This window comes from Lemur catta, chromosome 8 (genome assembly GCF_020740605.2).
Source record: "Lemur catta isolate mLemCat1 chromosome 8, mLemCat1.pri, whole genome shotgun sequence".
NCBI lineage: Eukaryota > Metazoa > Chordata > Mammalia > Primates > Lemuridae > Lemur > Lemur catta.
In genome coordinates this window covers 55,648,827-55,666,072 of record NC_059135.1, presented here as the reverse complement: position 1 = coordinate 55,666,072, position 17,246 = coordinate 55,648,827, and the positions used below count along the sequence as shown (strand labels likewise).

The 17,246-nt window shown below is 35.6% G+C and overlaps 1 protein-coding gene across 2 annotated transcripts in view; it reads left to right on the top strand.

Annotated features, from left to right (window-relative positions):
• UBR3 (ubiquitin protein ligase E3 component n-recognin 3) overlaps positions 1-10,522 on the top strand; it is a 183,142-nt gene extending 172,620 nt beyond the window's left edge. For both annotated transcript variants that reach the window (XM_045558723.1, XM_045558722.1), the window contains exons 36-39: positions 980-1,159; positions 6,426-6,635; positions 7,673-7,812; positions 8,107-10,522. In XM_045558723.1, the coding sequence (XP_045414679.1) occupies positions 980-1,159; positions 6,426-6,635; positions 7,673-7,812; positions 8,107-8,224 (648 nt within the window). In that variant the 3' untranslated portion in view covers positions 8,225-10,522. The remainder of the gene's footprint in view (positions 1-979; positions 1,160-6,425; positions 6,636-7,672; positions 7,813-8,106) is intronic.
• The last annotated feature ends 6,724 nt before the right edge of the window (positions 10,523-17,246 follow it).

Here is a 17,246-nt window from a genome sequence, read left to right as displayed (position 1 = left end):
CATAATTAGTTCAGTTTTGCAAACATTCATTGAATGTCTACTATGTGCCAATCACTGGGAAGACAGGGTCCTTACTTTCAGGTAACTCACAGTCTTACAGTCAAGGCTAATAGATTTTTAAAGTTATTAATAGAAAACATAAGCACAAGAACAGAAGTTTAGAAGGTATGGAAGGATTATTTTATCTGAATAGAGCTGTGTGGTCTGAGGTCTCATTAAATGGAGTCGTGGAAGGCTTCCCTGGGGAGCTGGAACTTGGAGGATGAATAGGAATTGATCCAGTAGACAAGGGAGAATAGACACACCAGCTTCCTATATGGTGTTTTGGTTAAATAAAGAAGGATTGGAGAATATATTTTTGTGTTTATAAGACTAACAAACTTTTTAAAAATCCAGCTTTCAAAATACGAGTCCTTGCACTGATACCTCTTGATCTTTTATTAGCGAATAGAGCTTCAGATTGCCTGGCTCCTAGATCTCTCCAGTATTTTTAAAACTCCACTTGTTTCATACTCATTCGAAGTCCAGGCAAATTATTTAGCACTGCCTCTTATGACTTCTATGTTTTTACTATTGTTCTTTATCCGCACTGACAACCTATGTGTTTTTAAGCAAAAGTAGTTTTAAAACAAATTAACATTTGTTTTCACGGAGTAGGTAGGGTCTATAAAATGTATTCATCAGATATGTGATAACTCTATTTTAAGAATAAATGTATAAAAGAAACAGATTATATGACACTTTTAGAGTTAAATTTCAAAGAGAAATATTTTGGGGATATTTAGATACATATAATAATAGCTAGGAACTTTTTTCTCTTCTTTGCATCTCCTACTCCCTTTACTGTTTTCCGGTTGACTCAGTTAAGAAAGTTTTCTTACAGTCCCAAAGTAATTGATGAGGATGACACTTAAAATATCTGTAATAGGAAATACTCTTGATGAAATATCTTGAGAATTTTCTGTTTCATGTCTAAAAGGAAGAAGAAGAATTTTCAGTTCTCGCCAGCTGCCTGGGACTTCTGCCAACGTTTTACCAAACAGAACATCCATTCATCAGTGCCTCTTGTCTGGATTGGCCAGTTCCAGCATTTGATATTATAACTCAGTGGTGTTTTGAGATAAAATCATTTACTGAAAGACATGCAGAACAAGGAAAGGTATGTAAAAAGAGTAGTACTCACTTGCCACAATGGTGATATGCTAATAGGTAAGAAAATAATGAACAATTTTAAATTTCAGGTCATCTGTTCTTAGAAACATTTATTAAACTAATTAAATTGAAAAAGTGTTTCACTTATATAAATTTCATTTATGAGTGTAAAAGTAGAAATATTTTAGTTAACAAAGATAAAGTATTAGTTGTAACTTTTAGGTTGTTTTGGGTCACAGATTTTTATTGAATACCTTAAATAATCATAGCACTAGACTTGGAAGATACAAAGGAATTTTAAGGTAGATAAGGAATTGTATTCTTATTTGAAGGAGAACTGGCTCATATTAAAAAAATGATTTGCACTAGCAGATCTAAAGGGTCATCTCTTTAACTTTAAAATTTGCTGGGCCTTTGCTGCCGGCTCAGCTGGAAGGATTTGTGTTGGAGATGAGTGGATTAGAGAGTAGCATGAGGGAGGCAGTGGGTGGCTCTGTATGCCATGGTTGAGAGCTCAGACTTTCTTCTGTATCTAGAATTATAGCTTTTGAGAAATGGAATAATATGATGAAAATAGTATTTTAGGGAGGTAATTCTGGTAGCTTTTTAATAGGTAAATTAAAGTAAGGACAAAAGAAAGCCAGAGATTATTTAGGTGATAAAGAAAATCTGGACTCTTTTTCTGATAATAAAACTTAGAAAGTAACTAATACAAGAGACACTTGAGAAAAATATGCAGGACTTGGTGACCAGATGTACATGACTTTAAGATCTTGAACTTGCATCATTAGGAGAATAATGACTAATATACATAGTTCTAATAGGAACATGCTCCCACTTAAACACCATTGGTGATGCCCCCATTGCCTGTAGAAGAAGGTATAGACTCCTTGCATGGCATTCAAGGATTGTCACCATCTTGCTTGCCTTTCCATCTTCATTGTATACCACTCCTCTGCCACTACCTTGCTCAGATCACAGAAGAATGTTTCATAAGTGTGCTACACATTTTCAAACTTCTGTGACATTGCTTGTTTTTGTTGTTACTTTTATCTGAAGCAAACTTCCTACCTTTCTCCTGTTGAATTAATCACTCTTGGAGGCTTTGCTAAGATAAGTGTTACCTTTCCATGTAGATTTGTCAGATAGTCTATCTTCCTTTACAGTCCAAATTCCCTCCTTCTCTTGTGCCATAAAACTGTACTTTTGTCACTGTCTCTAACAATTGGCCATATTTAACACATTGTTTCTTTAATATGTCTGAATGGGGGCTCCACAAAGCAGAAGTATTTCTTATTTATCCTTGAATCCTCAGTTCCTAGAAAGTGCCTGATACAGACTAGTCACTTCATAAATATTTGTGGAACAAGTAAGTTGTGGGATGGTGTCATTGACAGAAATAGAACTGATAAAGGAGATCCAAATTTCAGGAAAAATGAAAATTTGATTTTGAATATGAAAAGGATAATTAAAAATTGATATTTCAGATGGAGGTGTCAGACCAGACTTTTTTGTAAAACACTGGAGTGAATAATAAAGGCAAGATTAGCATAAATAATAAGTCTCTGCTTTTGTTCTTTTCCATTTTTAGCTGAAATCCTTAAAAAGATGTGGTTTCATTTTTACCTTTATTTTAAAGGAAAGGGAAATTCAAGAAGTTAATTGAACCTTAAATATCATATATAAAAATCTTTTTCCTGTTTAATCATTTCTTTATTCACAGACTAGAGCAAAAATTTGACATTATATTTTGATGTCTGAAAACCTATGAGGAATGATATGGAGTAATACACGTGTATAATTGTAGAACCAGGGCAGGGAGAAAAAGTGATGAGCACACTTAAAATTTTTGTCTCCATATGAGCCATGGTTAAAATCAAGCCTACATTTTAGATGAATGATTATTGGTATGGATGTTAATAGAAAATAAGAATTTATCATTTTATTTATTTATGAATGAATGAAAGAAATGAAGTCTCACTCTGTCACCTGGGATAGAGTGCCGTGGCATCAGCCTAGCTCACAACAACCTCAAACTCCTGGGCCCAAGCAATCTTTCTGCCTCAGCCTCCCGAGTAGCTGGAATTACAGGGGTGTGCCACCATGCCTGGCTAATTTTTCTATTTTTAGTAGAGACAGGGTCTCACTCTTGCTCAGGCTGGTGTCGAACTCCTGACCTCAAGGGATCCTCCCACCTCAGCTTCCCAGAGTGCTAGGATTACAGGGGTGAACCACCATGCCCAGCCTATCATTTTAAAATACTTAATCTTTTTGTAAAATTGAGTGATAATTATTTGTTTTAGAGTCATATTAGTAGACATTTATTTATTTATTTTTGCTAATGCAGAATTTTTGCCAGTTATTTAAGTGCACCCCTTTTGAACTGCATCCCCACTCTTGTTCCTGCTCCGCTCTGTTCTGTTCCTAACCTTGACCCTGACCCTAGGTCAACTAGATTCTCTTTCCCAGGAGTTTTTAATCTGAATAGAGAGACTTAGCAGGATGAGCAGTGATAGAAGCTGAATAGTCCAACAACATTGCCCTTGAAAATAGTCTCAATTATTGCTTCTGAATTTTTGCTGTCAGTTAAGATTCTTTGGTTGCAAACAACAAAATCCAGTTCTGGTAAGGTAAGGAAAATAAAACAAAAGCAAACCACAACAGTAAAAAAAAAAAACAGGATTCTTTGGAAGCATATGTGGTAACTTGCAGAATTGAAGAAGAGCTGAACTGCCATCCCTTGGGAAAAAGAAAAACCACAGAGTGGTTTTCTCTGAAGTGCTGCTGCTGGATGACTCTGCCACAACCACTTTCCTTCCTTCCATGTGTGCTCCAGATTCACATTCCTAGGAGAGCAAATCTGGTTGGCTTAACTTGTGTAATATGTACATCCTTGTGGCAGGATCTTGTGTTGGGGGCAGCCCCATCAGAACTGTATGGAGCAGGAAAGGAGGTTATTTTCCAAAAGAACTTGTAATGTTGTTAATACAAGAAGGCAGAAAGGGATGCTAGGGAGAGATTTAAAAAAAAAAAAAAAAGGAAAGAAAACCGGTGGCCCACTATAATTCATATCTTACCTGCGTGGCACATATACATCCTTCTTCTCATTCATAGAGTTTCACTTCTTCTGCTGTTCAAAATGATGTAACCATGTTATTTAACCACAGATGCATCTATGATTTTCCCAAATAAGCAATCTGAAGTCATATCTAGTCATTATATGGTCAGGCATCCCTGCATCCAGAAACTCTGAGAGATATACCTTTTGTTCCTCTGATTTGTTGTATGCACACCCAGATGATCTGGAAAATTTTAGTTAGCACCTGCTCACCCTGAATTTAATAGTAAGAGAAAGGAAAAGAGAATGAAAATATTATAAAAATATGTAACACAGTAAGCAAGAAGATTTGCAAGTAGCTACAGCTATTAACAGTCAAATATATATATGACTTTCTTTGTTTACTTTCCTTGACCCAGCACCTCAACTGATTGGATTTGTTTGACCAAGGATGTGACCCTTTATTCAGAGAGAGCTAAGCTTCTGGTGATGGATCCTGTCTTGCTTATATAAGGCTGTAATAGTCTTGTATTAAATTTTGCTTATCAAGCTTGGTACATGGTATATGGAGGGGGTTGGTTTCTAAGTTCCAAAATACTGCTACCAGTTGTGTGGCAATATTTTTATTGTTCTTGACTGTCGGGGTCACTCTGTCAAGGGAATGCTGTAAACATCCCACTTTGTTCTCCTAGTGGTATGAGGAACCTAGAATGATGACTTTTAGTTTAAATTCAGTGGAACTATTATGATATCCCCTAATACAGAATAGTACACAGCCTCCTTAGGTACTAAAACCACAGAAGAATCCAAGTAGCAGTGAAGCAGAAATTTAAAACTGAATTTTTAGGTGTAATCATGAGAGGTACCACAACCACTTTCCACCCCTTGGTTCCCATATCTTTGCATTCCAGCTGTGAGGAAGATCGCCCTTCTATACTGGTTGCTGATTATAGCATATACCTCACTCTGTAGGTGTTTTCTTCCAGATGACACTCTCTAACGATTTATAGATTTTATGAATTTCACAAATTTTATGGCACTGATAAAAGATCAGTTTAGTAGGTCATCATTTAAAAAAATACTGATTTTTTTTCAAATGATTGAGTATATGTTAAGATCCATGAATTCTTAGACAGCCACCTTTCCCTCTCTATGAAGGAAATTCTTTGATTAGAGGCAGTGTGATGTGGCTACTGGATAATAATACAGCCAAATCTTATCCCTTCCCATTAATGGAAGGGTTCCAGTGTAATCAACTCCTTACAGAATATGCCATCTTTGAGGTCCAGGGTTGAGCACTGAGTAGTGGCAAATAGGGTATTGTAAGCCCATATATTGTTCTTATCCTTATGAACTCATTGATAAGCAACAAGCTAGCTACTTAGTTACTCCATTGATTTAGATGTATTATGGCTGGCTATAGGTAATGCGAAATAATCACTGTATAAATTGCCTGTCATTTTTACAGTTTCTTAAGATAATAGATTTATACTACATTTTTTTCTATTTTAAGTGTAAATGGAGTCATATCTAGAAAAAGCGCGATTACCAGTATTTTTATGTAACTGCAAATAGTGAATACAGTATACCCTGCAGGGAAATTTAACTAATTTGACATTTTTTTCTTACTTACAGCAAGAAATTTATGACAAGAATTGTAACCCCAGCATTTATGGATACAAAAGATCTTAACAGCTTGAGGTGTAACAAAATGTCCATATTCTAGGAAGGAGATTATAAATTATGAAGTACTAAAATAGAAATAATGAGTTACAACCACGATCTTCTCTAAAGAAAAGGCCAATGAATTGTTTATTTATCTGAGAAAGGTCAAAACTTGATTTTAAAAAATGTATAACTTGTTAAAGCTTTTGCATTAGGCTTGTTTAAAGTCAGTTACACTTAGATTTTCCCTGCATGCTTAACCATAGTTAATATTTTTCTTTTAAAGTATTAACAAGTTTAAATGTTTTATCATGCTTAATCTAAAAAATTGCATCACATTATAATTCAAAACATTAAAATAGAGAATGATAATTATTGAAGTACTATTTTATAATAGTCATTTATAAAATGGAAATGAGAGGAGCATTAATAAAATAAGTCACATTCTGAGAGGCATATTTTCCTTTCTTAAAGTCCTTTTAAAAATAAGTATTTTATGTTAGTGACTTAAATACATAGGACTAATGAATATTTTTGGATAATATTTTAGGCCTTGCTTATCCAAGAGTCAAGATGGAAATTACCCCACCTACTACAGTTGCCTGAGAATTATAACACCATTTTTCAATACTACCACAGAAAAACCTGTAGTGTTTGTACCAAGGTTCCTAAAGATCCTGCTGTTTGCCTTGTTTGTGGTACTTTTGTATGCCTGAAAGGACTTTGCTGCAAGCAACAGAGTTACTGTGAATGCGTATTGGTAAGCAATAGTAAATAATGCAAAATTTATGAAAACTCAAATCTCTTATTACATGGAAATGTGGTATATATAGTGATACCAGCTCTTTAAATTTAACTACTCTTTGAGTTAAATATATAGTACATATAAGGATTGTGTTTTGTTTTTGCTTTTGTTATTTTAATCCAGTAGAAGGATTTTTAAAAAAAGTCTCTTGAGGCTTTCAGTGAGTGAAATCTTTCTTAAGTACAATTCCAGTTCTCCTTTCTCCTGTTTTTTCATGGTGTATACTTTTTTTTTCTTACTTGAACAATTCTTCTCTGGGATTTTATTCTACAGATAGATTCATTAGTAGTACACTCAGAGCCTTATTTACAAAGATACTGATTGCAGGATTGTTTGTAGTAGGATTAGAAACAATATAGTGCAGGGCATTGCACAAACCCTATGTCTGCCATTCACATAGAATACAATGTGGAGGGCTCCCCAATTACTGAACTACAGTGTGTCCAAACAATGGAATATAGTACAGCATTTAAAAAGCAGGATGTGAGTCTTTATGGACTGATAATGATTGCTAAGATATATATATGTTTTAATTTCAAAATATTACAGGGGTACAAATGTTTCTGCTTACATATCAATTTTGTTATGCTTGAGTCAGGGTTATAAATGTGCCCATCACCCAGATAGTGTTCATTGTACCTGTTAGGTAGGTTTTGGCCCATCTTCTCCTCCCCCCTCTCCCCTGCTTTATTTCCACTGAGTTTTACTTCCATGGTATATACTTTTAAATGTGCTGTGAAACAACAGTCATCTTTGTATGCTGTTGGCAATGCTAGTCTCTGAGTTAAGTTGTCTCTTAATTGCTTTTCTAGATAATCCTTACCCAAATTCCTCCCAATCTATTAACAAAAAGTGTTGGGAATAGGGTTATAAATTTACTTTACATGTAATCTTATTAAAAATTTAAAGAAGAAATTTAATGAAGACATTCTTGATATTGTTATAAAGCTCCTTTAATTATGAAGTTCATTAATATATTTTTGATTTTTTAGCATTCTCAGAACTGTGGTGCTGGAACAGGGATTTTCCTTTTGATCAATGCATCAGTAATTATCATCATTCGAGGTCACCGCTTCTGCCTCTGGGGTTCCGTATATTTGGATGCTCATGGAGAGGAAGACCGGGATCTTAGGTTAGATGTGCATGTATATATCCAGGTGTTTCATTGAAGTTTGTTTAGGAAAAATCAGTGTCATTCCTGGCTTTGTAATTATCATTTTTTAATATTAAGAAGTTCTGCCGGTTATTAATTTAGACCTATTTCTAAGTTTTTGAGATATTCTCCCTATCAACATGCTGAAAAAACATGAAATAAACTAAATTACTGTATGAGATTTTTGCCACAAAGAATCTATTAAAAAAAATGCATGTGGGATTTTCATTGTATTGTATTACTTTTAATACTTTTTTTTTCTTTTTATTCTAGGCGAGGCAAACCTCTCTACATTTGTAAGGAAAGATACAAAGTTCTGGAACAACAGTGGATTTCTCATACTTTTGATCACATCAATAAAAGATGGGGTCCACATTACAATGGGCTGTGATTCACCACCTCAGCATTGCATTATATCATCATTTTCATTAAGAATTTATTTGATCAATAATAAGCTTTAACTTAATTTGGGGGATTAACACTTTTACTGAGGGAAAAAAGAAAACATACATGATGAAGCCTTTCCAAAATTAGGTGCTTGGTAATCACGTTAATGGTATAATTTTTTTTTTTAAAGTGTCTGGAGAACTTAACAAATAACAAGTTAAATTATTCTTTAGTGGTCATTTTTTTTAAGTGCACAATTAATAAGAAGCACAACTTGTTCACAAAATCATTCAGAAGTGATTCTCCCAAAAAGGCGTATCAGCTATTCATTAATACTTAGAGTGGGTGTGATTTATTTGAAATTTTGCTCCCTTTTTCTGTCTGTGTGTTTTAATTTGCATCTGCTAAGCATAATGCATCTTTTTCCTCTTCCATTCTTGTGTTGATTTGAGAATTTTGCTGTATGTAATTAGAACAAAATGTAAAACATGATTTATGTGAAATATTGTATAGTAAAAGTTGGTCTAATAGTAGAACTATAAAATTTTTCTTATTGTGAGGAATCTGTTAAAAGTTTAAAGCTTTGCTGAAAACTTAATTCATTCTCAGGAATTTCATAAATATTCTCCCCAGGTAAATAATTGAAATAGCTGTAAAATAAGTAGATAGCTGCTGTTAATATAATACAGTACATTTTGAGGGGCTTATGTATGGTTGGCGGGGAGTCCTTAAAAAATCAAAATTTGCCATTTCAGTTGAATGAATTACTAAGGTAGTAACAAATAGATTTTACTGTAAAATCAAAAAAGGTTTAAGAACATACACATGCAGATTTTGATTCTGTGCATGCCCACCTTTTATTACCAACCAAGTTTTTTTGGTTTGTTTGTTTTTTATGATTGGATTGGAAATGCTCAGACTTCCCTACATATGAACCATAAGTTTTGGAACTTTACTGTCAGCTCAGAAGGTTCAGCTATACTGCATTTGTCCAGTATAATCACTGCTATTTCTGCTTGGTTTCCTAAAAGGAAAAAAAAAGGGTCAGTGGTGATGGCCCTCATGAATAAACCATGTATTCTTCTTAGAAACTGCTCTCAGTATGCAATTTATGTTTGTAGGGTTTTAAATTAGTAAGAATCGGAATGATTGAGCTAAAACCCACTCTATAAGTAGGGAAGGAAGATTATAGAAAAGCATGTTATATATTGCTACCAAGATTTTTTTCCCAGATGATTCAGTAATTTGGTGATTATTTCATATATAGTGCTATCAAGCAATTCCTGGTTCTTTGGACTTCCGTGGCTTGTTGTATAAAATTACATTTTTACATGTAAAAATAAACTTTAAAAAAGCTAATGAAAAAATATAAAAATAACATCAGATCTGTGTTCTAAAAAAATTTTTATAATGATATATTACAGAATATGAAAATGGACATTAAATGATGGCCTTGCATTAACATAGGGAAAGCAGAGCAGTACATATTCAAATATGTTCAAAAAGTCAAAAAATTACCTGTAGCTCTACAATAAAATACATGGAAATAGCTTGCTATTTTTATATACATTTCCAAAACATTAAGATAACTTTCTGTAAGACTAGAATGATTCTGTTTGACTAAATAGCTGTCCTTTCCAACACATTGCTACTTTTTTAAATACTGTATCATAAGTTCAGCCTGTCATATTTTTTGCATCGATCATTATGAATACCAGACCATTTGTAAGTGTGGTTGAAGAGCAAAATGCTAATTTACATCTCTAGTAAATATTGTTACAGGATTCATGAACTTGAATAATTCTGTAGTTTGAAACTCCAATGCTATATATACACATGGTATAATGTATTCAGACTTTGATTACTACTTATTTAAAATGGAATGTTTTATGGTTGTGCATATGGATGTGAAGTGAAAATATTAGCCTTAACTTTAAAATTTGGGTATTTGATAGTGTTTATTTTGATATTGGTGAATTAGTCACCAGTAAATTTTAAAAAAGCACTTGGTTGAAAGTTGTACTTGAATACATACATGCATGCTGCTAAACTAGAACTTTAATTTTTCCCCCATGACTTTTATAAGTCCCATTTATAAACCCACTTTTAAAAATAACAGGTCCAAGTTAGAGTGATGTGTGTATATTATTCAAACAAAATGTACTGGTGTGATATCTTGTATGAATGATCATTTAAATACAGTACATTACTGTAGAAGCTAAACAATCTTTATAATTAAGCAGAAATTACAAAACTAGGAATAATCAACATTGTAAGATATGTTAATAAAAACCTACTGTCATTTGGTTTGTGAAAGGTCCTTAAAATGTTTAATGCTTGCATGTTTTTTTTTCAAGGGTATTAACAGTAATATATATGAGTGAGCATTGCTGAAAAGATCAAAGTGTATCTAATTAGTAGATCCTTTAAGGTAGAATAGATCTAAAGGGTTTTCTTTGTCTTTTGTCTTTTAGTTGCAGAGCTAGTTCCGGTTTCTTCTGTCCTTGTCTTGCAAAGCTGTTGCTAAATGTGTGTGTTTTTTGGTAGAGGGAGAAGGAAATGATTGTGTAGATTTGAGAGACACTGCTATGGTCTCTGCTCTTTTCTGAAAGTTCCCAGCTAGACTTCAGAAATTGAAAGTGCTTTATCACGTTTATTTTGAGTTGTCCGTGGTCTTGTTTGAATTGACAGTCCCTACCTCTACCCCTCTATCTCCCCATCCTGTAGCTCACCAGCCATTTATCATCTAGCAGTGCATTTCCATTCTCAGACCTTTCCTTCTGTTTTATGTATTGTAGTATTTATTAATTTCTGTGACTTAGAAAAGATGCTGACTGAAAGCTTAGAGGTAACAACAGTATGGGAAGATATGAGGCCTAAGACTCTGTTGGCTTGTAATTTGGAGGTCATGTCGTGAAAAAACAAAAACAAAAAGCCTGATTTTAACCACTAGAACCAAATCACCAAGGCAAGGTGGGCATTTACTGGTGGGTGTACCTGATAATTGACTGTTATGGGAGAGCAGGTGACTTGTGACTGTTTTTCAGTCCCATTCATAGGACATAGTTCTTTCCTTTGCCTTATGATCTGGGTGGACAATGTTAAGCACTACTAAGTTCAGCAGGGATGAGCTGGAGTGGGCAGAATGACAACATAATCACTTCTTTATTTATGGTACTCCAAGCTCCCTATTAATCAGGCACATCAAATATGGAAGAGCTATTACCTGCCATCTTAGTGCATAGTAGTCACCTAGCAATGGAATGAGTGTGACTCCATCTGATGCAACACAATGAAAAGGCACAATGGGATCTTGTGTAGAGCTGCCTTTGTGTGAGTTAAATTAATGTAAGAGGTAACGATACCAAACTGATGAGGCAGAGCCCAAGACCAGAAGGAATGGGGTCAATAGCATAGATAAGGGTTTCAGCTTAAGGAGAAAGAAAAGATGCAAGAGGAAAGAAAGTCTGGAACAAAGTGAGAGGATTATTATCTGATTTTCTCTTATCTTGGTGACAGAGGAACACAATGTCAACTGAGCAGGCCTAGCATATCTGGGAGCTTAAGTAAGAGGTAAAAGTTTAGACATATACTAAGAGAGAAAATAAGCCAGAAATAAAGAGAAGCACCACAAAAGTCATACTGAGAGAGCCCAGTGAGATTAGAAGCCGTAAGTTTAATGGAGCCGTTTAGAAAGGTTCTGTGACTTCATGGAGCCCCTGAGATCAGCAGTCTAGGACCTGAAGGATAGAAATTAGACTACTAAATTAATTCATGGCTTGGGGATTAGAGAGATGTGTGCAGTATATAAGGGTACAATATAAGTTAAGAGAATTAGGGGTGATGGTTGAATGGGGTTCATGCTGGATTTGTAGGATAAATTGATGGGTGTAGGATTGGAAGTCACAATAAGATTTAATGAGCAGATTTAATGGGACCTTTCAAGGTTTTCTTTTGGAATTATGATAAATTGCTTCAATATTGAAGCATTTAAATTCATTTATTTAGTAAGTATTGAGCTGCTTCTGTGTGCCAAGCATGGTAATAAATATTGGAAATACAATGGAAAAGAAGTCAGATAGTCCTTTCTCTCACATAGCTTCCTGTGTGATTAATGCTACAGATGATGTATGTGTTTAGGGGAGAAGGGGAGTAGAGTAGAAGGTGCTATAGAAGAACCCTCTAAACCAGACTTGGGGAGTATGAGGAGGCTTCCACGGAGTAGAGATGTCTAAAATGATCTCCAGATACTGTGTAGGCATTATATAGGTGAAAGAGGAAGAGTAGGGAGTAACATTTCAGGCAGGCATAGGGAATACCATTTGCAAAATGTTGAGAGAGCACTTGTGGTTGTGGACCTGAAAAGGACTCATTCTGACTGTAAGCATAGGTGATTTTGAGAGATAAGTAAAATCTAAATTACAAAGAGTTTTGTGAACCATTCTAAGGTTTTAGGCTTTTTTCAGAGAGCAGTGGGAAACCATTTTTAGTGTTTTAAACAATGAAGTGAAATGATCAGATTTGCATTTTAGAAAAGTCAGTCTGGCTACAATGTGGAGAAAAATCCAGAGTAGGGAGATTTGCCCAGGTATCTGTTGAAAGAGACCAGACACAACATGGTGTTTGGCTCAAATAAGGGAGTTGTAGCAGGAACAGAGAGATGCGGACAGTATTAAATGAAACTTGACGGAATTAAGTAGAGTGAGAAAAGAGGGAAGAAACGGAGAAACCTAACGAGACTCCAAGGCCACTGTCTGCTTGAATGTGTGCCTGCTCCGACCCCTTTGCAGTGTACTATCTTCTGCTTGCTTTGGGGAGTGGGTTTGCTAAATAAAACTTTCTGCTTATGCTTCACTAAGGAAAAAAAAAATAGGGTGAGAGAGAGTGCAAAGAATATTGATTAAGTACCTGGTGCATGCCAGATACTAAGCTAAGTGCTGGGGATACCGCATTGAACAAGACAGAAAGGGTCAGTGTCTGCTTACAGTGTAGTGGAAAACAACACTGATAATGTAATTGTAGCTCAACTGAATGTTATCAGCAAGTGAGGCTATGGGAACCAATGGACTCATTTAATTTGGGGAGTTCACAGAAGGCTACATGGAAGAAGTGATGTTTAAGCTGAGACCTGAAAAAAGGGTAGAGGTAAGTTAAATGGAGGAGGGCTTTCTAAAAGATGCAGCACACAGACCCTGAAATAAGAGTGAGGAGGTTGCACTCAAGAAACTGAAGAAGTGCAGTATGGTTGAAGCATAGAAAGAAGAAGGGAGTGTGACAAGAGGTGATGCAGGAAAGATAGGAGGAATCAGATCATGGCTTCTTGAGTCATGGTATAGATTTTGGTCTTTATGGCTTTTATTTTGATTATGGCCTCAGTTTAGAGCAGAGGTCAGCAAACCTTTTCTATAAAGGGCCAGATGGTTTCTATCACAGGTGTTCACCTCGGCCATTGTAATGCAAAACATCACAGACATATAAGTGAGTGGACATGGCTGTGTTCTAATCAAATGTAATTTACAAAAGCAGGTTGCAGGCCATAGTTTGCCACCTCTTGGTGTAGAGAATGAGAGGAGTGGAACAGGAAGATTTGAAAAAACCATTGAGGAGGGTAATTCAGTAGCCTGAGGAGAGATGAAGATGGTTATACTAGGGCAGTGACTGAAACAACTTATGTTCTGGCCTGATAGTTGGTAGTGTTATTTCATGAGTTAGGAAGCAGTAGAGGAGGATCAGGCATAAAGTTAAGAGTGATGTTTACAGATTTTTTCATGTTCAGTGTGAGGGTATGTGACAATTGATGGATTTGAAGGGCAGGCACTCAGGATGAAGTTCTGGATGAAGTTCTAGATTGGGGAGTCATCACCCATGATTTGTAACTAAAGTTAGGGAAATAGATACCATTCAGAGAGACAGGGCCTGTGGTAATACCTGAAATAGCATCTTCATTTAAGGGAAGCATCTTCATTTAAGGGAAGCAGAAGATGGTTGAGCCTAAGGACAAGATTGATAAGGAAGGAGGTAGATAGGGAGGGAGGAAAATGGAAATGTGAAATCCTAGAAGGAAGGATATCCTAAGAAAAAGATTTAAGTCAACAAAGTGCTGTGGATTGGTTAAGTAAGATAAGAGCTGAAAAGGTATTCATTAGATTTTATGACAAAGGAAACAATTGATATCCTTGATGAGGATAGTTTTGGTGAAGTGATAGGAGTAGAAGCAGAACATAGCTCCTGGAGGTAAGGAAGTAGAAAATTTTGACAGTAAAGTGGTGGAATAGAGCATGATTTTTGAACTCTCCCTAGCATGGCCAGGACTTATTCCTGTCTGCAGGACACCTGGCCATGTTTGCATCAAAACCTCCTTGCAATTAGATTTAGTGTTTATTTGGGTGGTATTGTTTGCTATCTGAGTCTAGGGCTGGAAGTCAGCAGACCTGGGTTTGAGTTCCCTCTCCTTATGCCAGTATATTAGTTGGGAAACTGCCCTGTTTCAAGCAACAGAAAACCTGACTAAGCAATAGCTTGCAGAAGTAAAGGGTTTATTCATTTCAGGCAAAAGGAAGTCTGAAGGCAGACATACCAAGAAGGGGCAGCTGCTGAAGGAATCATGAATCTAGGATCCTATTTTCCTTTTCTGCATCGTTAGATTATTGGTTTTATCCTCTTGTTGCAAGATGGCTGCTAATCTCCAGGCTGCTGTGAGGATGAAAGCAAGATGGTAGCTAACTTTGTTTTCTAGGCAGGATAAAGACAAAGGCCAAAAGCCTTTTCCTAAGGCTTCGTCCTTTGCTCAGCAAGAGAAGCCCTTTTCCAGCACACTTTTACATACTGGCCACCACTAAATGTAAGAAATCTGGGAAGGTGAGTATTTTAGCTTTTAAGCCCCCATGCTAGAGAAATACAAGGGGAAAAAAAAGATTGTGAGTAGCTCTTTGGTGGCTAATTCAAAATCTGCCACACTGTTTCTCATCTATGCAATGGAAACAGTAGCTAATGTGATGATTTAATGAACATAGACACTTTTGTTTTCTAGTAATAGATTAATTGATTCAGACTCTGTTATCTATTGCTGTGTAATGAGTTACCCTAAAACTTAGTGCCATAAAACAATATACATGACATCGTAGTTTGTGTGGATTAGGAATCCCGGAGCAGCTTAGCTGTGTGGCTGCTGTTAAGGTGTTAGCCAGGGCAGCAGTCATCAGAGGTTTAACTGGGGCTGGAGGATCTTGCAAACTCACTCGTGGCCATTGGCCAGAGATGTCAGTTTCTTGCCACGGAGGCCTCTCCATAGAGCTGCTAAAAACACAGCAGCTGATTTTCCACAAAACAGCGATCCAAGAGAGGGAGAGGGATTGACAGAATACACAAAAAAGGATGCCTAAAATGAAAGCCCTAGTGTCTTATAACCTGATCTTGAAAGTGGTATATTAATGCTTCCAAACATACCAACCCTGGGACCATATGAGAGCAGGGGGTTACACGTGAGTGTAAATACTAGGAGGTAGGGATCATTAGGGGCCCATCTTACTGAAGAAAACTTAAAATGCCAAATGAGGGGACAAAAATTGAAGAAGAGCCAGGATTTGCCTAGTTCAAGTTATGTCCCTCAAGATATATATTAATTACAAAGGGAAAAATAGTAACTTTACAGTAACTTCAAATTTCCTTTAACAAAATGATTAAAATTGATTATTACCAGTAAAAACTTCATGAACCCCTTAAATGATTCACTGAGAAGTACACATTATTTTTGTAATATAACTGCAAAGTTTGCATATCTTCATTCCAATCATGTAAAAACATCAGACAAACCCAACTAAAGGACATTTCTATAAAATAACTTACAGTACTCTTCAAAAGTGTCAAGGTGAAAGATAAGGAAAAACTGAAGAATTCCATGAGTTCGAGGCCAGCCTGGGCAACATAGTAAGACCCCATCTCAACAAAAATAAAAATAATTAGGTGGGCATGGTGGGGTGCACCTGTGGTCCCAGCTACCCAGGAGACTTAAGGCAGGAGGATCACTTGAGCCCAGGAGTTTGAGGTTATGATAAACTATGATTATGCCAATGCACTTCAGCCAGGACAACAGAGCGAGACCCTGCCTCTTAAAAAAAAATGCTAAACATATACTCTGAAAGTATTAATTCATATTACAATTCTACAGCCTATATTTTGACAAATCCTGCCAGGTAATATGGTAGAAAAAATATAAGCATTAGAGACAAGCAGATCTGGTTTCAAATTCAGCCCACCACTTAATGGCTATGTGATCCTGGGAAAGTCAGTCTCACTGAAATCAGTTTCCTCATCCGTATAATCATGATAATACTTCACTTTAGGCTTATGAAGATAGGTGTAATATGTAGAAAATTATTTGTGAAGATCTCAGACAGCTGGATCCTCTGAAATGAACCGAAACCGAAACATCAATATGTGAAGAAGATTGATGTAGTAACTATCTCTACAATAAGCTTATAAAATATTTAGTTTATAATACTTATAAATACATGACATTTGCATAATGAAAAGTAGTGGTCTGAACTTGGAAGATCTGGAGACTCTTCAAAAGAAAAATGGAGTTGGCTTGGATTTAAGCTCTTCAGGACTGGAGACTATGCTACTCATCTTTTTAGCCATGTTGCTTTTTACTTCACCTGATACATGGAGATGCTCCATACATATTAAATGAAAAAAGAAGGTTAATATTAAACCTTGGAAAGTTGATTTCTTGGACAATTTTTAATAAAATCTTTCAAATAGAGTAGAAAGAGCATAAAACTTCCAAACTAATGTGGGAGTAGAAAATGGAATAATAAAAATCAATCTGAAATAAGGAGTGAAAAAGAAATGTAGCAAATAAAGAAAACTGTAAGTACATAAGAAGATGGTGACTTAAGTCCATACTTACCAGTAATTAGATTACATTGCAACTGGTCTGAATTCCCACTTAAAAGACAAAGGATGTCAGACTAGATTAAATAGAAAACCAACATATGCCGTTTATAAGAGATACATCTAAAATA